At 53.4% G+C, this 23,215-nt stretch overlaps 6 protein-coding genes across 6 annotated transcripts; 3 read left to right on the forward strand and 3 right to left on the reverse strand.

Annotated features, from left to right (window-relative positions):
* Positions 1–2,655: 2,655 nt before the first annotated feature.
* Positions 2,656–3,110, reverse strand: M421DRAFT_260347 (uncharacterized protein). Its single transcript, XM_033588685.1, has one exon. The coding sequence runs from the start codon at positions 3,034–3,036 to the stop codon at positions 2,764–2,766; it is 273 nt and encodes a 90-aa protein (XP_033445424.1). The 5' UTR covers positions 3,037–3,110; the 3' UTR covers positions 2,656–2,763.
* Positions 3,111–4,635: 1,525 nt separating this feature from the next.
* Positions 4,636–6,533, reverse strand: M421DRAFT_94821 (Vps36-domain-containing protein; the record flags this gene model as incomplete). The annotated part of the gene is made up of 3 exons (XM_033598240.1): positions 4,636–6,168; positions 6,232–6,367; positions 6,424–6,533. The coding sequence occupies 3 exons, from the start codon at positions 6,531–6,533 to the stop codon at positions 4,636–4,638; spliced, it is 1,779 nt and encodes a 592-aa protein (XP_033445425.1).
* A 275-nt stretch (positions 6,534–6,808) lies between these two features.
* On the forward strand, positions 6,809–8,438 carry M421DRAFT_70503 (uncharacterized protein; the record flags this gene model as incomplete). The annotated part of the gene is made up of 3 exons (XM_033596714.1): positions 6,809–6,931; positions 6,979–8,162; positions 8,213–8,438. 3 exons carry the CDS (start codon positions 6,809–6,811, stop codon positions 8,436–8,438), a joined length of 1,533 nt encoding a protein of 510 aa, XP_033445426.1.
* Positions 8,439–10,305: 1,867 nt separating this feature from the next.
* M421DRAFT_94823 (scaffold protein Scd2) lies at positions 10,306–12,361 on the forward strand (the record flags this gene model as incomplete). Its single annotated transcript, XM_033598241.1, has 4 exons — positions 10,306–10,311; positions 10,392–10,487; positions 10,619–11,368; positions 11,417–12,361. The coding sequence occupies 4 exons, from the start codon at positions 10,306–10,308 to the stop codon at positions 12,359–12,361; spliced, it is 1,797 nt and encodes a 598-aa protein (XP_033445427.1).
* Positions 12,362–12,882: 521 nt separating this feature from the next.
* Positions 12,883–15,801, forward strand: M421DRAFT_423953 (thimet oligopeptidase). The gene is made up of 3 exons (XM_033593608.1): positions 12,883–13,201; positions 13,252–15,485; positions 15,545–15,801. The coding sequence occupies exons 2-3, from the start codon at positions 13,312–13,314 to the stop codon at positions 15,756–15,758; spliced, it is 2,388 nt and encodes a 795-aa protein (XP_033445428.1). The 5' UTR covers positions 12,883–13,201; positions 13,252–13,311; the 3' UTR covers positions 15,759–15,801.
* Positions 15,802–16,566: 765 nt separating this feature from the next.
* M421DRAFT_423954 (uncharacterized protein) lies at positions 16,567–17,344 on the reverse strand. The gene has a single exon (XM_033593609.1). The coding sequence runs from the start codon at positions 17,312–17,314 to the stop codon at positions 16,841–16,843; it is 474 nt and encodes a 157-aa protein (XP_033445429.1). The 5' UTR covers positions 17,315–17,344; the 3' UTR covers positions 16,567–16,840.
* Between the last annotated feature and the right edge of the window lie 5,871 nt (positions 17,345–23,215).

The raw sequence follows: 23,215 nt of genomic DNA on the forward strand, positions 1-23,215 counted from the left end.
TAGTAGAGGGTTTTGTTATAACTATTAAACTGCACAAGCTAGAGGCTAGAAAAGGTTAAAAAAGGGGGGGTACCTAGCAAGCATACCTATTAATAGGTATACTTTGCTAGGTAGTGTTGATAACTTAGCTAATACTAGGCAGAATTAGCTAATTCTTTTTTTATTAGAAGGTGCAATACTAGGCGCTTCTATTGAATAATAGATTATGTAAGCGTATCTCTGCTAGTTAAGAAGCTATAAGCCAAAACGTAAAAAAGCATACCCTACCCATCCGCCAGCCTACTATATAGTCCTTCGTGCCTGTCTGTGCGATCTCCACAGTGCACGCAGCGTGCTACTCTGGTGCAGCAGGCAGGGTTACAATAGCCTTGGCAGCCTAGGTTGTGTTGCTGTATTGTAGGGTGTTTGTTAATTACTTTTAAGAACGCGCTAGTTCTAAAAAGCCTAAACAAGCGGACTAGCTCTTTATAGGAAACAATCTATATTGTGAGGCCCTGTTGGTTAGCTCTGTGTCGTGAGGTCCTGCAGCTAACTAGCTGCTTGCCTGTCTGTGAGCAGGCCTTATCTTCCACTAGCTGAGTGGTAGTAGGAATTTCTGTCCTGTCTAGAGTGTGGAAGGAGCTAGGTACTCCTTAGACTGCGTAGTTGATCCAGCACTCTAGGGTCCTAATAGCATCACTGTCTAGAGCATTTAGAATATGCTCCTGGTTTACTTAGGTCATAAGTCGGTCCTGAATTGTCTTGTTAGCTAGGGTGAGCGCCTAGCTAGTATTGATTGGCGATGCAGTAGGGATGTCTTAGAGGGTGATTCCCTCTATGCTCCTGCATACAGCCTGCCTTACTGCAAAGGGGGAGGGTTGCTGTATTTGCCCTGTTGGGTTGGAGATTTGGACGAAGATGTGGCAGTCCTCTTTAGGCTTAGACGGCGGGTCAGGGTGGGGTCTAGCTGTGTTGAGGGGTTGGTTACTACCCCTGTTGTTTGGCACTGAGATTTTTAGGTCTCTCGCTACGTCCGCCCAGGAGCGGCGGCCTAGGTGTTGGCTGCCTGGGTAGCTGTGGCTGGTGTCACTGCTCCGGCGGAAGTTGGTAGCTGAGTTGCTTGGGGAAAGGGAGGTCAGAGCCTGGATAACCTTCTGCTGCAGCTCTGCTGCGATCCTAGCTTCTTCAGGATCTTTGTAGCTCTCTGTGTGGTGGTCTACAGCTGCAGCAAAGGCAGTAGTGATGGTGTTCCACAACTGGGTGATTTTTTGAGTTTCGGTGATGTGGCGTTGAACGGCATCATAAGCTCTGGGTTTGGGAGCGCCCCCACTGGGGATCTAGCTGCTTAGAGGAGGGGCCTGATGGTGCAGGTGCCTCTGGAGCTGGATTGAAGCGCGTGTATTAAGCTGTTGCAGGGACTCAGGGTCTGGAGACCTCGTGTGCTGGGAGGTTGGAGACTCTGCCATCCTGACAAGCTCCTCCGCGGGTCGCGCGAGGGGCGAGGCGGACGTAGGAGATACTCCCAGGGTGCCCGCGATAACCTAGATCAGTTGCTGTGGTTTTTAGGGCCCCAGTGAAGGTTACCCAAAAATCGAAAGATTGGTGTTCGGTGCTCTCAACCTCACGACTGTACGCGCGCTTCAACAGCAAGAAGCAGCCAACGTTAAGCAGCTGCAGCAGGTGGGATAAGTGAGGTGGCATGCAGAGCGTGTAGATATTGTTCTCCTTGCAAAGCTCTTGAAACTTAAGAGAGTGGTGGCTCGCGTGGCTGTCAAGGACAAGCAGGCAGCGCGCACTAACGACACGAGTCTTTGTGTAAGTGTTAAAGTGCTTTAGCCACTCTACGCCTAGCTTGTTGTTTGTCTAGCTATTGTTGCTAACTGCTATTGCCTAGTCGCGTGGGATATCCTCCTCGTACCAGGCAGAGAGGTGGTACTTGCTAGCAAAGATGAGGAATGGTGGGACTGACCAGCTAGCTGCGTTGATTGCAGCGATCAACGTCACCCACTCACGATTGCCTGGCTGGATAGCCTTTGGCCTGCCTCTCCTCTCTAACCCTGTCACGACAAACTAAGTCGTGATCTTGCCTATTATAAAGCTAGCCTTGTTAAAGTTGTAGACGTCATTATCGCAGATGCTGTACTTGGCCTTTGTCTCCTCTACAAGCTTAAACCAGCTCCTAATTAGGGCTGGATCCTCACACTGGGCTCTCTGTCCATTGTACGCTCAATTGAAACGCGTCGTGAGACTGTCTGTACGCTTGACAAAGCTGCGCGGCCAGTGGACGCCAACCTGACCAGCGCCGCGCGCAGCCAGCAGCTTATCAGCCATATCACGTACAGCATCGTACGTAGGCGCAAATCCACGTGTATCCAAGTCGAGTATATGTCTGATAATCACCTGCTCCTCTAGCTTGGTGAGCTTCTTTGAGTTGGGCTGGCAATCGCGTCAGGCGCGCGTCCTAGCGCGTCAGCGTTGGATGGTAGTTCAAGAGACTCCGTACGTATAGGCAGCAGATCTCTTAGTTGATATTTAGCGTTGATTAAGAGCTAAGATTGCGAGGTTTACATCAGCCTCATAAGAGCTGTTTTGGCTGTGGTGGGAGGGGGCCATGGTTGATTGAAGTATACACGTTGCGCAAAGTTAGTGCCCGCTTGCTTGTACGGCCCGCTCGCTTGTAAAACATGTTAACATTTCTCGCAATAACATCTTTTAGGTGTGGCTCTACAGCTTCATTTTTCTATTGTTAATATCTCGTTGGGGTGGCTCATCGGCTGAACTGGCTCATCGGGCGCACGACCACGGTAAGGCGGAGACGTTTGGTGTTGCGTTCTCGGTCTCGTACAAGACAGCAAGAGGATCGCCGTCCTCACGGACGTTGAGCTTGTAGCCAGCATAGCCGTCGCTATTGGCCAGCTGTCCAAGCACCATGCAGGGGAGAATAAATGTCGCAAAGACTGTAGTGAAGGCGCGCATGATAAGCGACGGTCTTCGACATTTTGAGAAGTAAAGAAAGGACGCGGCTACACGAGCTGCTGGGAGAGAATGCAGGGACATAAAGCTTGGAAGGCGACGAGCGAACAAGAGAAGGAACGTCGACGCATGGTGCGCAGTTGTATGTGACAAGGTGATGGATTGTCGGTATGGACATGTGATTCGTATGATGCGTTTTCAAGCCACGACCGAAATTACAGTGCTAAGTGGGGCTATACTAACGACTTTTATATTCTGGGAATCAGGAATCTCTGTTCTCCACTCAAGAACCAGATAGTCGATGGCTTCTCTGCCTCTTTTCTGGACGTTCTTTAACACATGGTGCAGGTCAGGTTGTTCAGGCGACAGTCCAGAAGGCTTCTGGCGGATCTGGTGAAATCGCATCTTCCACACCATCTGCAACAGCGTCACCTATCACACTTCCTATCAGCTCGTCCACTGGCACTGCGTAGATTTAGAGAAGGCTGTAGCAGATAGTATGAAATATATTTCTCAGTAACTGACATCATGTTCCTCGAGGCCGCTGTGAGGGTCGCATGTTTACAATTCGAGCTGTCGTATAACACCTACTGATAATCAGATAGACTAAGAAAGTGGATTGAAGCTGGGTAGAAATCTTCGTTAATCCATCGGACAGGGCACTACCGGGGAGCACGGTTTTGATACTCTCCTTGAATGGAGTCAACTTTCCGAAGCTTCTCAAACTGAGTGCAGGCTGCCGAATGAGGAACACGGTACTATTTCGAAGATCTGTGGATCTTTAAATGTCAAGAGAGATGATTGTGTGGTACCAGTGAAGGAAAACCCTCTAAATTTAGTGTGCTTCTTCCGAGGTTCGACGTGCTCTTCATATATACTTCCGCATCTGCAGTTCTGCTTGCTACGGCACTTACTCAGCAGTCATCCGTCTGGACCACTCCTGACTTGGTGGTACTCGCGCGTAGTTTAAACGTCTCTACAAAGCCTTGAAAGGTCTCTGATAGCTTCGATAGGCGACCTGAAATCCGCTTGCCAGCGGAGTCTATGCTACCGTGTGTCATTGTGATTAATGTAGCCATCATAAGGACTTGAGATTGCAAAGTGACTTTGATGGGATACGTGGAGTCATCGAGGATTCTGTCTTCACGGTGATTAGTCCCGTACCCATTAGCCACATACCTTCGCTTGCTGCAGCAGTCTGAGCATCTCAGGTGCTGATAGTGCGTTTGTCCCTTCCGGGGGTCCAGAAACCATGCTTCATCAGCGACACACGAAAGATAGCAAGCATGATCTATCGAGGAGTAGTCCAGAGATTGGCGGTCTGCAACTGCGTCTGAGCCCGAATAACGTTGCGGATGCAATACGTAGGCATGAGAAAGAATGAGCGAAGTGTGCGAATTTAGTAGAGCGCCCAGGATGGATCAAGCATCTGAAAACGATGTTTATGATGATGGACAGATGTTTTTTTTTTCAGTCAGCCTTGATGTTAAATACGCTGGGTAGCTGACTTGCCCATATTGAGGCCCAGGAGTTCATTGCAAACCTCTCGAAGTAACCATGCAAGGAACACAGACCTCGGCACCACAACGGCCGGACGGACCAGGACACCTTCTCCATGGTCAGACTTGGCAGAGATGTTGGCTTGGAAGTGATTTGTTGAGTAAAGTTGGTGTACCGTTAGCACTAGACAGTGACAGAAAATTCGGGCATCTTGACAAGCCAATTCTCCCAAAATCTGAAGCCGTCGAGGCTTTGCTCACGACACAGGGCCCCGGCTTCCTCAGCCATCTCGAGTTCTTCGATCGCTACTCCAACACTCCATCCAAACTTCTCGGCAGTCTCTTGCACAGTGACGCCTCTGCCATATAGTTGCCAATCCCATAATACGTCTGAGCTTGGCATCTGGCTGTGCAGGCTCTTCAGCCATGCGAGTAGACTAGCAATAGTCTTCTCGTCCGTTCGATCACGGCCTTGAACCACAAGTAGGCCACTCTTGAATTGTCGCAACCGGATGGGAAGCTTAAGTGTGTCCCACATCCTCGCTGCTTTCTCAAAGTCAGCAGGGCTGACGAGCTCCACGCCACCCCTTGCCCGGTTGAACATCGCCCAAAGGTCGACAAGTGTCATGATACCACCTCCCCTCCGCAGAACGCCTCTTGTGTCATCGGTGAGCCACTCTGCGAGGTTTCGTGACAGCTCAGATACGTAAAGTGACTCTGAGCCTGAGCCCAACATGTCCTTTGTGGTAATGAGGCCTAGCGCAGACACCGATTGCGATGCTAGAGCAGTGTCTTCAGAGCTGCCATTTGTGCCCAGGTTCGCCTGTTGCGCAAACTGCTCGGCAAGAGCAATGATCTCTTTCGCAGAGGTCATCAGTGCCTCAAGATCCTCAAATGCATTACCGATCATAGCTTCATTATTTTGTCTTTGCTCCAACCCACGGCGCTCGAGGCCAGCAATACCTACCACTCGCGGTCGCTCGATCTCAGCAGAGGATTTCCCAGCCTTCGATGAGTAGCCATCGTCAAATGCACCAGAATTTGGTCGTGGCTTCGGTATAGGTGGTGCACTTTGCAGCAACCACTTGCGCTGCACTAAGGCATTCTTAAGACGTTCATAAAAGATTTTCTCGCCGCCGCTGCGAAATGAAAGCTTGATGCATTCGATTGTCGTCGTCTGAATAGGCGTGGACAAAGACGGGCCCGGAGAATCTGCTCTTCGAATCTCTGAAACGTGCTCTAGTCGCTTATCAACTGCAGTCGTCAAAGACGCACCGCAAAGCTCACAATTGAACAGCGAGGGGTGGTTCTGGTATGTACACCTCGGGCACACTATTCCTTCAGGAGATGGCACCGAGGCGGTGGCACCATTCTTGCTGTCTTTTCGTGGGGCGGCTGGACCTGGTCTGTTCGAGATAGCCGCTATTGCTGCCTTGACTACATGCATAATAGGCGGCTTAATGCCACAAGCTAGACATGGCGGTATCGGTGTGCGTGACGCGAGTGCAGGATCGAAGTTTGACGGGACTGGATTCGAGAAGGAGCAAATTGGGCACACCCACGATGCAGTAATCGACGGAGCTGGCGCAGGACTGTTTCGACGTTCTGGAGAGCCAGATGAGGGGTTAGGTGCAACGGGCGCATTCAGACCGCGTGACAATTGGTTTGCGGGTTTGGGGAAGAGGGTGATTTTGGGCGATGACTTAAGAAAGCCAGCCTGTGTGGAATATCAGCGCCTGTTATCGCATGCTCCAATGCGCACCGAGACCACCAAACCTACATAAAGGTCCGGCTTCTCTACATCTTTAAGGAAGATAGCGACCGAGTTCTTGCGCGGCTCAGCGTGATCGACGTAGCAGACTCGATGTGATGTCAAGTAAGCTTGTCCGTTCTGGTACTGTGGGATCTTGAATTTGCTGCCGGGGAGGTGTCAGTTGCATAGCGAGCCGTAAGTCATACTGCATGAACATACCCCTCATACAGACCCACGGCATCTTGCACGAACAATAACGTCTCCTCTGGCAAGAGCGACGGGCGCAGAGCCGTGGTCAGGTCGAGCTGATGCAGGAACATCCAGGACATTCATGGGGTGGATTGACGGCCATGGCAGCCTGGACGCGTGCACGTTGCGCGCATTCACCAAGGCCGTCAGTCGTCATACTAAGGGGCGAATGGGGACTAGCTCAAGACGGCGCCAAGGGTGCTCTGATCCGCTTTGTCGCTTCACTCACCTCCGCACACCTCAAAGACTCGACAGACATCCCAGCAGCATTCACCCAATCTTCGCGGCGCCGTTAACTACTCACCTCATAGTCACACACTCTTGCCTCTTCTTGTCTGCGAAGTTAGCAATAATGATGCCCACCGCCACCTCCGCGTGGGGCCAGCCTATGCAGCCACCCGCGTACAATGCGGTTCAGCCACGCACCACACTCCAGGCTGCGCCTGCTCCGGTACATCTTGCAGGCCTCGAGAACAACGTATCTACGCTAATACGCTGCGACAGGCGAGCACTGCTACCAGCAAGCCGAAGAAGGTCGAGTGGCCCCCTGCGGTGCGCGACTATGTTCGCCGTGCCTTCGACCCCGAGAGCGCCATCGCTGGAGTTTCCAGCATAGAAATGCAAACAAAACTGAAAGAAACCATCAGCTACTACGCCGAACGGAACATGCAAGACTCGATCGACTGGACCACCTATCCCTTGCCTCAAGAGCTCATTCTCGAAGAGCGACGCAAAGACGCGCTTTTGTCGCCTACTAATAATGGCTTTGCGAACGGCATCTCTTCTCTCCAACTCAACGGCACAAACGGCCAAACTAACTCTTCTCCATCGACACTGAAGAAGCGCAAATCGCAAGACTCACATGAGCTCGCACAACAAACCCAAGCAACCCTCCCGCCTTGGCGTAGAACTAACCTAGAATCACGTATGACTTTCGCCGAGGGACACAACGAGAAGCGCCAAAAGAAGACCGCCGCAGCTGACGCCGCAAGTAAGTTAGAGCAAGCGGAGCTAGAAAAGAGACGACAACGGTTCAACCTGGGCAAGGCCGGCAACAACAAGACACCACCATGGGGATCTTCGGCAAAGGACGAGGACGGGATGCCGGCTGGTCCTGTCGTCGGAACCAACATGGCGCTCGAGAAGAGCTACTTCCGTCTGACTGCACCGCCAAAGGCAGAGACCGTCCGACCGTTGTCTGTGCTCGAGAAGACCTTGGCCATGCTCATTAAGAAATGGAGGGCCGAAAAGAACTACAATTACATCTGCAATCAGTTCAAGTCACTCCGCCAGGATCTGACTGTGCAGCACATCAAGAATGCCTTTACTGTAAAAGTCTACGAGACCCATGCCCGGATATCGCTGGAGAAGGGGGACACGGGTGAGTATAACCAGTGCCAGACGCAGCTGAAGGCGCTGTATGCACTGAATCTTGGTGGCAAGCCGGCTGAGTTCAAAGCCTACCGCATCCTCTATTTCGTATATACGTGCAACAAGACCGACATGAACGACATGTTGGCTGAATTAACCCCTGCAGACAAGACACACCCATGGATCAAGCACGCCCTCGATGTTCGCTCGGCTCTGGCTCTTGGCAACTATCACAAGTTCTTCCGCCTGTACCTCGAGGCTCAGAACTTGGGTGGCTACTTGATGGACCTCTTCATCGAGCGTGAGCGACTAGCAGCTCTCGCTAACATGTCTAGAGCGTAAGCACATGTTTGATCACTGCACACACGCACCTGCTGACATATTGTAGTTACATTAGTATCACTCTGCGCTTCCTGACTGATGAGCTCGCTTTCGACAACGATGAAGTATGCCGTGAATTTCTCGAGTCGCATGGCGCGCAGACCGTCATCGAGGAGAAGTTCAACGAAAAGGCCGGCAAGCAGTACCGAGTGAAGATCCGCGAAGGTGCCGTGCTTTTCGAACAACTCCGTGCCGCTGCATTCAGCAAAGTAGACATCAAGGGCCAGATATGAGCTTCCAGCATCAACGATGGCGATACGAATCCTCACATTCAGCGTGCACCCTTCCTCGAGTCGCGCATTCGTCATTCTAGATTTCTTTATCAAATTCCTGCGCCTCGCACTACGTCACTATGGACCTGCCTGTCCAGAGCACCGCCTTGAACAGCCATGTCCCGGCATAAAATGTTTCCTGGCGTCAGTTGACCGGAACGCGGGGTATCCGCTCATGCGTTGAATGCAGCGAATCTTCTAGTCATTTCCCATACGTTGGACGTCTCAAAAGTGGTTCGCGATCGCCAAGCTACGTCTTTTTCTTCTTTGGTATCACCCATCTTGCAAGAGCAGACGCAGCAGTGGATTTGGAAAGAGTGACATATCAGAGGGTTACAATGGTGCAAGAACGGAGGACGCTGGGAGGTTTTTCGAAACAAGGCTGAGCGGCACTACTATAACGCCTGCATCAGCCTTAAACTGCCCGACACCACCACGTGGTTCTGCGGAGATCGGCACTGTACCTAGGACGGCCTCTTCCGGCTCGGCGATATTATTGCACGATATTACCGGTATTGGGGATCTCGAATGGTGGCATTGTCGAAGGTTACCCGACCACCATCATTTCGAAGTCTGCGCCGCAACGCGTCTTCGATGGCCGTTGCGTTGTCCCGTCCGAGGCGCTAAGGCTAGACCAATGAAGTGGACAGAGTGGATCTTGGGAACTTGATTGGCACGCAAGGGTGCTGAACATGAACGGCGTTGGCGCTGGCACACCCACCTTGAGGCTCGAAGGCGTTTACGATAGTGTGCAATACATTGGACTATACCTCTTCTATAGAATTGTGCAGCGCTCTTAACAACGTCAATAGTGACATTACTGTACGCGCACGTCTTCGTATCAGCCATCAATGCGGCAGGCACTATAATGTGTCACAATCGGACCTTGCCAGCATGCCCCCGCTGCCGAGGGAATGGAACAGGCACACGTGTGGAGCTCTTTGTGAATTTGCAATGCTCTAGAGGGGGTCCACCTGTGAGAGACGGGTTGTTGTGTCATGATATGATGACAAGCACTGAAAGAAGCAGACAACGAGTGTTCCCATTGTCGTACCCCGCCAAAGTCTGATAGGCTCCTAGCGCAGAACAGCTGCACGCTGAGGCCCAGGTGGAACCGGATGCAGGTCCGCTTCCGGCTATGTCAAGAGGGCGTAGCCTTGCAGTAGTCGGTTGATGTGAGGACATCCCCACGGTCTGGGAAGACGGGCTAGGTATTTTGCAGTGAACACATTCCGCAGCGCACGGCCGTGTGTCGTCACAAAACGACGCGCAGCCACGGAGTTCCGCGAAGATCTCCCAGGATAGACAGGGCCCTGCGACAACAAAGACCAGCAAGTGCCGGGTGTCTTCAGGCCGTCGAGCAGCGAGGCAACCCATTCGCCCCTTTTGCACTGCCAGAGCACTGCCCAAAACCCCGGGTTGCCAAGTGCGCTGCACGCCAGGATCCCATTGCCTTGCCGTTGCTCCTAGGTAGTGGAGCGCCCGCAGCGCCTGCTCATTTCTTGCTTCTGCGCTGAACTCTGTGGTCACCAAACGACGACTTCTCGCCTTGTCCGCCGTTCGTACTAGAACGTCTCGAATACATCCCTCGACCACGCTACCGCCACTCCTCTCAGGCGCACGAACGGTCTTCACGAGCCGCTCACTCGCAGTCTCGCACCTCATTTCACCACCCTGTCCCCGCACACGCCAACCGGAGCCCACGATCGCCCGCTGTCCCTCGTTGCTGCCCCAAGTCCCGCCTTTCACTCACGCCCGCGGTGCAGTGCGCGCAGACAGCGAACGTCTCTAACGTCTCTCGCCGTCGTGCCCTCATTAGCTGCCCGCCATGAAGGTATGCCGCCACCTGCGCGCCCGCGCGAGTCGCAGCCCTGTCGCGACCTGTGTGCGCATGCGCTAACATGATGTGCCCAGTTCCGCCGGTCGATGAAAGGGGAGAAGGACGTACACCGTCCGCACCACATCTCCATCCCGGCCAAGGATGCGATAGCCATAGTGCCGCCTAAGAAGGTGCGTGATCAGCTTTGCCATCCCTTTCACTTTGCGCCGACCAAGTCGACTTGCGCGACCGTCTGCACCCCACCCCGGTTTCCCAAAGTGGCAGCACGCGCGCGAAGCTAACGGTCGATCCAATTTCGCAGGTCATAAAAGCACTTTACGATTACAGGTCCACCAACCCGGACCAGCTCAGCTTTTCCCAGGGCGACTTCCTGCACGTCGTTAACCGCGAGAACGATCCTGACTGGTACGAAGCTTGCAACCCGCTGCACGGCTCTCGCGGACTTGTTCCCGTCTCGTACTTCGAGGGCGTCGGAAAGACAGTGCGCGACAGCGCCGGCTCAGCACCTCGACAGTCCGCGCACACCCAGCCGCACGACTCTGGCTACCAGGAGCCCCTCAGAGGGATAGGTAGCCCCAACCCACCGAACACGGCCGGCATGATACAGAATATGATGGGCCACCAGTCGCGCATGTCCCAGTCAGGGAAGACGGGGGCTATGGTCTACGGCATTGTGATCTACGATTTCAAGGCAGAGAGACCAGACGAGCTGGACGCGAAGGAGGGCGAGGCCATTATCGTCATCGCACAGTCGAACCCAGAGTGGTTTGTCGCGAAGCCTATAACTCGACTCGGCGGACCAGGCCTTATCCCAGTGTCCTTCATCGAGATCCGCGACATGACCACAGGGCAAGCCGTGCCAGACGCCCAGCAGGCGGTGGCAGCAGCAGGCGTCCCAAAGGTCGAGGAATGGAAAAAGATGGCAGCAGACTACAAGAACGGCAGTATACCGCTCGGCAAGCTGCAGGACAACACACAGCAGTCGCTACAAGCTGGCATGGAGCGCATGAGTCTCGGTGGACGAAGCCAGACACAGGGCAGGAACGGCTCCGTAAGCTGGTGGACGCTAATGCTTTCATCTGTCGCTAACGATATCAAGGTATCTCACTCACGTTCTGGATCTTTTGCGATGCAAGGAGGTCAAAGCCAGCACTTTGCCCCTGTCAAAGCATGTGTACCACGATACTGCTTCGCCGACGACATATTCTGGTTTATCATCGAGTGCCAGATGGAAGATGGCAGACACTGGGAGCTCCAGCGCCTGTACCAGGACTTCTACGACCTCCAAATCCAGCTTATTGCTACCTACCCCGTAGAAGCTGGCACCAGTGGTCAAGGGGAGCGCACATTACCGTTCATGCCTGGGCCTGTTACCTACGTCACCGACAACATCTCGAACGGCCGCCGCGCGAATCTGGATGAGTACATTAAGAACCTGCTCAAGCTGGGTTCGCACATCACACATGGTCAACTTGTGAAGGGCTTCTTTACGCCGCGACAGGGTGACTATGAGATCGACCCAGAAATTATCGCCCAGGAGAACTACAGGTTATCTCAGCAGTCTGGACAGTCGTCAAACCACTCCCATGGAGGTTCCACGAGCAGACAGTCGTCTGCCGATCAGCTGCAGGCTACGACGCCAGTCACTCCTTACTCGACAGGATCGTACGGCGTTCACCAGCGAGGTCAGTCATCAGCCTCACAAGTATACTCATCGTCGCTCAACCCGCCGCCGATGAATAACCAGCATTCCTCCACCTCCACGAACACCGGTACATCATCAGCACTCAAGATCAAGGTCTGGTTCGAAGAGGACAACTGTGTCGTCATTCGCATGCCAATCTCGCTTCGCTTCACCGACCTGTACAACAAGCTGAGAGAACGAAGACGACTCGAGAGGCCTAATGAGCCCGACGAAGATCTGATCGTGGAATACCGAGACGAAATGGAGGGAACATTTTTCCCCATTGAGAATGACGAAGACCTGCAGATTGCGGTCGAAAGGAATCCAAAGCTCACTCTCAGCGTAACAACGGCGAGATGATAGCTGTGAGGTGCTTTGGGGTAGTAACTTCTTTCGCTTCTTTTAGTGTCGCTACTTCGGCGGCACCGCTTACTTCTTTACATGCTTTACGATCGATACCTCTCTGCTTTGGGCGCTGCTTGCACATCATGGAAAGGCGTTCCGCGGAGTACCCAGGCGTTGCGGCTGCACGATTCCCACTTGTCGGTTCCGGGTGTTCGGATTATCCTTATGGGCGTTGTTAAGTGCATAGGCTGGTTGGTCCACCTTCTCGCTCTCGTTTCTCACGAAGACACAGGTTGTGTAATGGGATATGTAGATGGGCGCTCGGCATAAGCGCACGCGAGGAGATGCGGTGCAACATGACAGATGAGATGAGAGATATTTTACTCTGGGCCGTGCTTGTGATGTTCGCGTGATCAGTCATTGATATTGCATTGGGCAGTTCTGATGCTGAAGGGTTGCCCTTCGTCTTCATGAGGACAAACTTTATCATTGTGACCTCCGACTTCTCCAGCCTGTTATCTTCCTACTCTAAACAATGAGCATCGTTCCTTTCTACCACACGGCTCACGATAGAAGTCAAAGCGGCGTGCAATGCTGGCCTCAACTTGTAGCCTCGTCAATCTTCAGGTAGTGACCGGTCCCTCGCTTCTGCTACCTCACCGAATAGCGCTCTTGCCCAGGCAGGCCTATCTTGAAGTCACAGCTGTCAAGATGTTTCGAGCAACGAAGGCGTCGGCAAAGTTCAGGGTCCATTATTGCGTCAAACGCATCGTGTTGCACCTCAACCGCAGATATGCGGGTAGATGGCGCTTACTGCAATGAGTAAAACCTCGGCGACTGTGGCTGCAGATCTTCGTGAGCATCAGCGACAGGTGGTCACGCTCGCTATCACTCACATACAACAGGCCTTACCTGACGTTATCCTCCGCAAGCGCTTCCCGTTCACCGCCCGTGCTGCCCCGCACATGAAGACCAACCAAGGAAGTGAATACCCAAGCTCCACAGTGGCTACCTCACGCTTAACGAAGCTCTTCCTCGCGTCCGTCGCAATCTTCATCTGTATAGCCGCCATCCTGTCTTCACTCCGACTCGCCGGGCGCACTCCCTCCATCCTGAGCCACATAAAGCCAGGCCCCTTCCGCAACCCACTCTACACGCAACCGTACCGCCCGCTTACCAATTCCACCATGGCGCCTGCACAGTACCAGAAACCGCCGCAGCTGCCACCCAAGTTCACCGCTACCAAGGAGAGCTTGCTGGCCGACACAAAGAGGCTGATCGAGAGGTCGCGAGGCGTGCAAGATGCCGTCGCCAAAGCAGGCAGGTCCGCCTTCGCGGACGTTCTCCTGCCCATGGCTCAAGATGACAACAAGATGGCCACTGAGTCGCACATCATTGGGTTTTACAACGCCATCTCTACCAGCAAGGAGCTTCGCGATGCTTCAAGCGAGGCAGAGCAGCTGCTTGACGACTTCGGCATCGAGTCATCCATGCGCGAGGACATCTTCCAGCTGGTCGACAAGGTCGTCAAGGCAAACGAGAAGCTGGATCCTGAGTCGACACGTCTGTTGGCAAAGGAGCACAAGTCGTTCATCCGCAATGGCCTGAACGTTCCCGCCGGCGAGAAGCGTGATAGGTTCAAGGCAATCAAGCAGCGTCTCAGCACAATCGGCATTCAGTTCTCAAAGAACCTGAACGAGGAAAATGGAGGAATCTGGTTCACGCCTGAGGAGCTTCACGGCGTACCAGACGATGTTCTCTCTGGCCTGAAGAAGGGAGAGGGCGAGAATGAGGGTAAGATCTGGCTGACCTTCAAGTATCCCGACCTGTTCCCTACCCTGAAGTACGCCACCAACGCTGGGACGCGAAAGAAAGTCTTTGTCGAGAACGAGAACAAGTGCAACCAGAATACTGAGCTCTTCCGTGAAGCTATCCTCCTTCGTGACGAGGCAGCTCGCATCCTCGGATATAAGAACCACGCTCAATTCAGGATAGAGGACAAGATGGCGAAGACACCCGGGACGGTTGATGACTTCCTCGGCGATTTGCGCAAGCGCCTGGCGCCAGGCGGTAAGAAGGAGATTGAGACTTTGATGGAATTCAAGAAGCAGGACGTTAAGGAGCAGGGTCTGACTGGTGAGCTGGCTGAGAAGTACTTCCTGTGGGATCACAAGTACTACGACCGTCTCATGCTGGAGAAGGACTTCCAGCTTGACCATCAGGTCATTGCTGAGTACTTCCCGCTCCAGACCACCATTCAGGGCATGCTCAAGATCTTTGAGGAGCTCTTCGGTCTGTTTTTCGTCGAGATCGCTGGTGAGGAGCGGGCCGCTCTGGCCGATGGTGGCAAGGCCGAAGACATTGTGTGGCACCCTGAAGTACAGGTCTTCAGCGTCTGGGATGATGAGGGCGAGGGTGCCGGCTTCGTTGGCTACCTCTACCTGGATCTCTTTCCCCGTGACGGCAAGTATGGACACGCTGCAAACTTCAACCTGCAGCCTGGTTTCATAGATGAGAACGGCAAGAGGCGGTACCCTGCGACAGCCCTTGTCTGCAACTTCTCCAAGCCTACATCTAAAAAGCCTTCGCTTCTTAAGCACGATGAGGTCGTCACTCTCTTCCACGAGCTTGGCCACGGTATCCACGACCTCGTTTCTCGCACCACATACTCTCGCTTCCATGGCACCAACACAGTCCGAGACTTCGTCGAGGCGCCATCGCAAATGTTGGAGAACTGGTGCTGGACTCCATCTCAGCTCCGCTCTCTGTCGCACCACTACTCTCACCTCTCTCCTGAGTACGAGCAGGCGTACCTCGAGTCGTCTGGTGCTGACAAGAAACCCTCTGACGAGCGCATTCCCAATTCGCTCATCAGCAAGCTCATCAACACCAAGCACGTCAACGATGCCCTCTTCAATCTCAGGCAATTGCACTTCGGCACATTCGACATGGCCATCCACGAGCCCAAGAGCCACGAGGAGATTCAGAAGCTTGATTTCACACAACTGTACAACAGCCTTCGCCAAGAGATCTGCCAACTTGACGGCCCCGAGGCTTTGAGCGGTGACATGAAGGGTGACTGGCACTGGGGCAACGGCCAGGCTACCTTTGGTCACTTGATCGGAGGGTACGATGCAGGGTAAGCCACACATCAATACAAGACATTGGCTTTTGGATTCGGATATTGACTAAGAGCAGCTACTACGGCTACCTTTCCTCGCAAGTCTACTCCACCGACATGTTCCACTCGGTCTTCAAGAAAGATCCCATGAACGCCAAGGAGGGCAGGAGGTACAGGCACACTGTGCTCGAGCGTGGAGGATCGATGGAGGAGATGAGCATTCTTGAGGAGTTTTTGGGCAGGAAACCGAGCACTGAGGCGTTCTACAAGGAGCTTGGGATCTCTAAATAAAGCGTGTAAAGGACTGGAGGTAGTCAGCATTCGATTAGCGAGCACTCAATGAAGATATGCATACCACGATGGCTATTCCTTCTCCTTCTCAATGACCTCGAAGCCCCCGGTGGAGCGGCTGCCGTGGACCGGGCAGAGGGAAATGGCCGCGCGACGCGCGAGGTACCGGTCTACCGAGTGAACGAAGAGGATGATGCTGACGATGCCAACACCGATGCCGATTTTCAAGCACCGGATGTACGACTGGAGGCCCTCGTTGTCAGCGCGGCACTGCGCGAACGCGTCGGTGCTGCGCTTGAGTGCGCCAGTCGATTACCTGAGGACCGAGACGCACGTCTTCAAGAGCCCCACGGTGATCTGGGAGGAAGACATGGTAGCGTTGGAGGTTTTGGAGGAAATGATGATAGAAATCGATGTGTTTCCGTTATGGGGTAATGTATTTTGCTTCGTGGTGTGGGGAGCGAGCTGGAAGGAAGGGGGTCTGTGGCTTTAGAGTGAATGGCTGATTGTCTTTGGGGATCTCTGGTTCCAATTTTGGAGACTATGGAGGCATTGGATTTAGAGTATTGCCGAGATGATGTATCCCTTGAGGCGAGCTTGGAGGCGATCACAGCCATCGTAGATGGTATATTGACAGGAAATCTAGAGGTGCTCGAGCACTAAGACCAGAACTGGACTTGGATCACATCGAAACTGCGAATATAGGTAATATAGGTATGAGCCTAAGGATGAAGTGATGTGTCTCGTTTGAAGAGAACTGCGGTTGTGAATGGGCAAGTGGAAAGTGAGATGGAATTACAGTGTACACAAGCACCTCAATATTCTACCTTCTCATCAATCTTCTCCCACTGTATATCTCCATATGAACACTTCCTTCCCTAGAACCTACCCCACAGAACCTGCCCCTAGCACCATGACTTGCCTCGAGCAACGTTCAACTCGCCATCTGCAACGCTACCTTTGCGAAAGTTGCCTCCTTTATAGAAGTTACCCGCGCCCAGGTGACCGAATACAATCCCCTTGAGGTTGCTCTAGTGTAGGCTCCGTGGTGCACCGACGGCTGGAAGTATACATGCATCGCTTTATTGGTGGCAATCCCCCTGCGTCTTGACAAGCGGCTTGTTGACCTGAAGAAGGCTTGCGCCGAGTGCGAGTAGCTGACATGTGGTCTCGTTCATGAAATATCGAGCCTTTTCGCTGACCTGTAGTAGCCAAGCCGCACAATGAGCTGCCGCATTCGAGAACTCTTGGAGGCTTCCAGACCGGCGGGACAAAGCAGATGCGTATATACAAGTCAATCTGGCGTTCAATAGAGCGACAGATGGAGCAGAAGGGGAGTACGACTGAGTAGAACACATTTTTGAATGAACGAACCTCTCCCCAACACCTGAACATGTGAAGGGGACTGAAGTCGTGACTCGCCACCAAGAGGCGAACCATAGCGCGTGTAGAACATAGCACTGATGAGGCACAAAGCTTACAGAGATTGGCGACGTGCTGCAGGACGGCAGCAGGACGATGGCGCAAGAGGTGCCGGATGTCTTCTTGGACGCCATTGTGAACGCCAGCTTCTTTGGATGTTGACCGCCCCGTCAAAGTATACTCAGCATCGAGGATGATAACATCCATACAGTTGCAAGTGAGGAAGTCAAAGACTCAGCACGGTCAAACAGCAGAGGCAAGCCCGAGACCCTGAAAGCACGATCCACGGGGCCTGTCCCCTGTCCGCACACAAGAACGGGGACGCCCGCTGACGATCGGTGGCCTGATTGCACTACGCCTGACACCTGCCCGTCAGAATTCTCCGATGATCAGGGGCTGTGCTGCTGTCAAATTTCCCGGCCCTCTAGCTCGTCCGAGTAGGTCAGCGCCATATGGTCATAATAGCAGCCGCTGGCTACTTAGTAGTCACGTTGATATGGTGTGAACCTGGGTTATCGAACTAGTTAGAGCATAGCAATCAGGTTTATGCGGTCATCAATCTATGTGATCGTAGTGCTGGGACTCACTTGGTTTAATCTGGGTATGGATGTACAATGTGTGGTTATCAAAGACAGACGAAGAGGGGAAATGCTTGCGCGTATGATGGAGCATCAGAGACACAGCAAATTCAGTGTGTCGCCCCCTCGACTATGCTCAGTCGGATCATTCATGATGAGGGAATGGAAAGCGAGGCATACGATATTGGTCACATGCCCAGGGCTATTCCTAGATGTGATGAACCTCGTGGATGGAACGACAGCCCAAAATAGCCATGGGGCCTGTCAGGTAGTCTAGCCTCAAATATGTTGAGGCCAACTACTTCGTTCGGGGCGCTTCACTTGATACTCGTAGCCATGGCTGGTGTCTTTTTCTGGAAGCTCGAAGCGGGCGTCAGAGGAGTTTATGGCTACGTAAAGCTAGCGCGCTTGGAGAGGTGATACTGTATGCTTGGATATGCGGATCTGACTGCTCAGCAAGCACACGGCAGGAGAGACGATTACGACGACCAGCCTCCAGGCTTAGTCGCGCCGGATGTCGTGCCCAGCTGACACAGAACACAGGGAACCTGCAGCTTCCAGGGGCAAGCACCATTTCGTTCAAAGAAAGCTTGTAGAACACCGCTGCACACAGTGGTTGGGACCCGTGTTTTCCGTTGTTAGCATCTTAATGAGTGCACTAAAGGTCGTATGGGCAGTCGGATCCGATGAGGTGAGAAACAGTTGCTAGGGTCTGCTTGTCCTGGCGCATCCAAGAATTGTTGAGCGGGGGCATATGCTATCAGATCATGGCGGGAACAACATGTCGCGACACTGTGGCGCTGTTTGCTTGAATGCCCTGGGATCATCATGCTTAGGATCGTGACGCGTAACGAGATGATAGGCTTGTCTCGTAGTGATGCACATACTGTACACACATCTCTGCGTAGCTTACGCTTAGGCGTAGACGCACGAGCTGCGAATTGGGCCACAAGTCACCGTTGACGAGCACTTCAGATCTTCGTTTTGGAGATGCGGCCCTGATTTTGGCTCCAGGCCCGAGCCTGGTAGCTTTCAATGCAGTATTGCAAGCGCACAGACCAGTCGTTCGCGAGCCGTCGTTGGGTGTGACAACGGCTTTCTGTGCACTCTGACCGGGACCTGACCGCGATACGTGACTACAGCGCTGCTGACGAACTACCTCCACAAATTGTGCGTACTTGCAGCGACAAGTGTCCTCAGACAAGTTAGAAAGCTTCAAGTCCCAGTTTCATCCATGTCGATTTATGCCTGGAAATTATTATGGCCAGAGAGTCTTCGTTTTGGTCACATTGGGGTCCTTCGAGATTTCAGCGTTCCTAGCGTACCAAATTGGTATTGTAACCAGATTTTGCCTGCATGACGAACGATCGACCACAAGCTGCCAGTGCCTGGTATGCTATCGGCCGCGCCGTACAACGCCAACGTCTCGCTACCGGGCTCACGCCGTCAGGACACGCACAAAGCGACTCTCATAGAGCGTACTTGTGCTATGGAGCCTCGGGAATGGCCATTGCCACATGGTCCTAGTCGTTGATCATCGCTAGAATGCATGCGCGTCCGCTGATAACGCGAAGCTGTCTTGTCAGCAGTGTATAGAAGTTGATGCCAAGCACACCACCAGAACCATCGAATCTGTCGGTGCAGCTAATCAGCTCACAAGTTTTCAGTATGAAGCTTTGCCATGATACTGGACCATGCGCTTCGCTGATGCTTTAGATCGAATACCGAACAACATGGCAAGCTTCGTGCGCCGGCCATGAGTAACAGGTGACGCGCGCGCCAACCGTGCGCTTGTAACAGCATCTGAGGCGATCCACATGTCACCAATGCCATTGGTTGGACCCTCAAACGGTCAAAGCCAGTCTAAATTGTCAATGCTGGACCAGATTGTTGTCCGCCGGGGCCCACATAGTAAAGAAATCCATAGTGCAGTTCTCCATGGGGCGGCAACCACCCACATGAGAGACGACAACTCAATGAAGGCTGCATACTGAGCTCATTGCTAGACTTAGCGTCGAGCCTCCTATCCACAGCTCGTCTGTGTAAGTGTCCATAATTGACCCAAAATGAAGTCGATGATGCCAATCAACTTGAAATTTGTCTGATTCTGTTCATGGAGTCATTAATTGTGAGCTGTTCTCGATCCACTCGCAACGGCTTATCAGTACTTGATCAGATCGCTGTAACGTGCTCCTGTCAAGGCTGCGACACCGGCGTCTCCTGGGTGTCCATTAATCTGGAAGGCTGGAGTAAGCGATATTCGTGTAACAGGGCGCAGCAACCGTGGAAAGCGACGTGGTTCTCAGACTGGCGTCTTCGAGTCGAATGAGACAATCAAAGCAAGAACCCAAATCGGCTCCTAATCCTCCCGATACAACACTACAGTTGATGCAGGTCGCCATTATGTATCGGAATCTTACAGTTGCTTGGACGCCCGACCATCGCCGTCACGGGGTTGGGCGGGAGGCTGCAGATCAATTGGCCTCGACAGGAGACGCCCTGCAGGGAAGATGCGCGTCTTGTGACCTCGCAATGAGCTGCGACGCCCTATCTGAGCCGTGATCTCCTGAGTACCCGCTCAGCCACCATCTGAATCTACGCTTCAACGGGCTGTTGTGCCTGGCTGCGGTGAATTCTCTGGCAGGCACCGAGTATGTTGAGGGCGGCGCTCCTAGTGCGGTGAGGCACTTCGGAAAGTAAGCGGGAAGCCCTGCCTTTGCATTCTCCATCCGGATACGTCAGATGACCAGGCTGATAGGGAACTGGTAACTAGCTCGGGTCAGTCTGATGTTGGCATCTGCGGCAAGCCTTCTCTGCTTGCTGGTCTGCCGCTGATCGCTATTCACTCATTGGCCCAAATGCTCTGGTGAGCTGTGTAGCTGTGGGTTGAGGAATGCAATGCGAAGATGAGTACTCTCATCGCCGGTCAGCCCCGAGCGCTGGGGTGTGGACGGCCGCAACGTGCGAGACACATGAGCTTGATGATGTTTGGGACGTTAATGTCACCCTGAACGCGTGGAGCATCGCTGAGGCAGCGCAGTAAGGGAGAGCAAGCGCTTTGCGGTGCTGTTCTCCACGGCACGGCCAGATGATGAGAGCGGTTGGGGAGTTCAGCGCGACCGATGCACGACGGGAAGGGCAACGCCGCGCTAGCAGCCAAAAAAGGCTGGCGCGCGGCCAAGTGGGGACTAGGTAGCCGCGGGCGCTGCACGTCACCAGATGGTCTTTTCCAATCCCCTGCAAGTCCACCCCTCCATCCAATCGATCATGTATCGCTTTTCATCTCGACTACGCAAGGGAGCCGCCGAGCCGGTCCACGCCCCGTTGTTTTTCGCTTTCTTGACCGTTCAGACCCCGGCTAACGATATGCCGCTCGCCGCTCCCACCTTGTCCGAAGCGCAACGAGAGCTGAGTGACAACCTTAGACGGCAGCCCTCACGATGACTGGCCATGCCCTCTTTCGGAGTAATACGCAGTACCCCAGGCTGCCGGGTCGAGTGAAGCAGCCCGGATCATGGCGCAGAGAGCTCTAACCAAAACCTCTAGGCGATGCAACCTCTGAGCATCACCCGCTGCACGCTTGCCTCAGCGAGAGGGACCTGGCGTCGGTGTGTGGGCGGTGGCTGACTTCTCGTCGAATTCAGTCACCCAAACCGTCATTGTCAGAGCCAAGTTACAGCGTCACTATTGTCCCGTGACAGGTAACGGCCCTCGAACCAACGTTTCTCCTTGTCCTTTGATCCCCTCGTCTTCCCGTTCACCCACGGTTCGCCCTGGCCTTCCATCTGCGGCTACCGGGCCGTGGCGCTTTATCCCAGCCTGCTCCTTGGCTACCTTTGATCCACTGCTGACTGGGCGCCGTGGGCAGTGAGCGTCCAACCAATGTTGATGTGGCAAGAGCGAACCCTGATCATCTGTTCGCTTCATGGGTTATTCTTGGGCGGCTGATCGAGATGAAACATCGAGGTCCCAACTGCTCGGTCCATGTCCTGCTGTGTCGATTCGGCCACCCAATTCAGTGTGGTGTCGTGGTCAATGTTCCTGCATCGCTGCACGGGGACCGTGATGCGCCTCTCCGGTCAGCCAATCCACTCGTTGTAAGAGAGTGAGCTACTGCTCCCGCGGACAGCAGAGGCCCTACGCTGGTGCAAGGAATGCAAAGCTCAGCGTGGACCAGCTACCATTCGAGCAGGACGCGAGCCTGGACGCTGGGGCAGGTCATCTCCCTGACGTCTCGGAGATATAGAGTCGCCAACTTGGGAAAGGCTCGCTGCTGCAGCTTGCCAATACTACCGTGGTGCTAGGAAAACGGTCAAGGTCTAAGAGCAGGGCAATACGGATCATTCGCTTGTGGGCTGAATCTTGATCCATCATCCTGAATGATGTTGTGGGGCTATACTTGCTTGGTAGGCACTTCTCCTTTCAGCCAAACATCCCGAACCTGACCCCCAGCTCACCCTATTCTGGATCAAGCTATAGCGGTTTCTATCTGCGAACCGTACATCTATTGCCCAGATTCTGTATGCTCACGTTCTCTTGTGTCGACCGTCTTTCGAACTCACATCGAACTTACAACTTTATCAAGAAAGCCTTCTCCTTCGTGGAAGCGCTTGATACATCTTGCGTACCAGTCTGTTCATTTCCAGGGTTTGGTACCCTATTCGGCAGCCTTGAGTTCTAGCATTACGGGAGTATCGAATCCTAGCGGCTTTGTACAACGATCCCGAGCAAGAGCCAGATTGATCTGAAGGCACGGTGCATATATGCTTCGACCCTTCAGACGGCCAGTACCCGCTCAAGTCGAGTCAGAAGAGCACTTCTCGAACCTGTCCTCAATATTTCAACACCTCTGTCCGCATTACTGTCGGAAAGTCACTGTCAATCTGCATCTTCCACGTTACAGTAAAGCGACGGACAACGGTCAGGCTATTCCGTGGACCAGGCCTTCGCGTAGATCGCTGAGCATTTGACGACAACACCCTCGCTGAAACAGCCACGATCGAAAATCAGGCGACGCCACATTGTATCTTTTAGGAACTCTGCAGAATAACCCTGTAAGCTCCACTACCATTGCGACATGCTCCCTTGTTTGATGCGAAGGACTGACAGGTCGCAGTGCAGCAGTGACAGCGAGCATACACACCGCTTACGTCGCAACAAGGATTACCAGAAGTAGGCAGCCGAATCGTCGCCCGTACCTGTCTGTGCTTGCTATTCGAGGTCTGTGGAGACTGCGGGAAGAAGCAAAACATACTATTCGATCTAGCAGTTTGCCTTGACGACCGTTTAATCTCAGGGTTTAAGGCGTCGCGCAGCCGCAACAGGTGACATCAACAGACGCCAGACATCTGTATCTTTGAAGCTTCGAAACTGTAAGTATGCCCAGTACTCCTTACCTCCCAGCGGCTCATTAACCAAGCCTTGCGGCAGACTCGAGCGCCGACAAGCTAGTGGGTG

This window comes from Didymella exigua (assembly GCF_010094145.1).
Source record: "Didymella exigua CBS 183.55 unplaced genomic scaffold M421scaffold_31, whole genome shotgun sequence".
NCBI lineage: Eukaryota > Fungi > Ascomycota > Dothideomycetes > Pleosporales > Didymellaceae > Didymella > Didymella exigua.

Bases quoted from the DNA above. Each gene is read 5' to 3' on its own strand.
- M421DRAFT_423954 (XM_033593609.1), bottom strand. From the start codon at position 17,314: ATGGCGTCCAAGAAGACATCCGGCACCTCTTGCGCCATCGTCCTGCTG.
- M421DRAFT_423953 (XM_033593608.1), top strand. From the start codon at position 13,312: ATGAAGACCAACCAAGGAAGTGAATACCCAAGCTCCACAGTGGCTACC. The intron at 15,486-15,544 runs GTAAGCCACACA...GACTAAGAGCAG, and splicing joins ATCGGAGGGTACGATGCAGG to CTACTACGGCTACCTTTCCT.
- M421DRAFT_260347 (XM_033588685.1), bottom strand. From the start codon at position 3,036: ATGTCCCTGCATTCTCTCCCAGCAGCTCGTGTAGCCGCGTCCTTTCTT.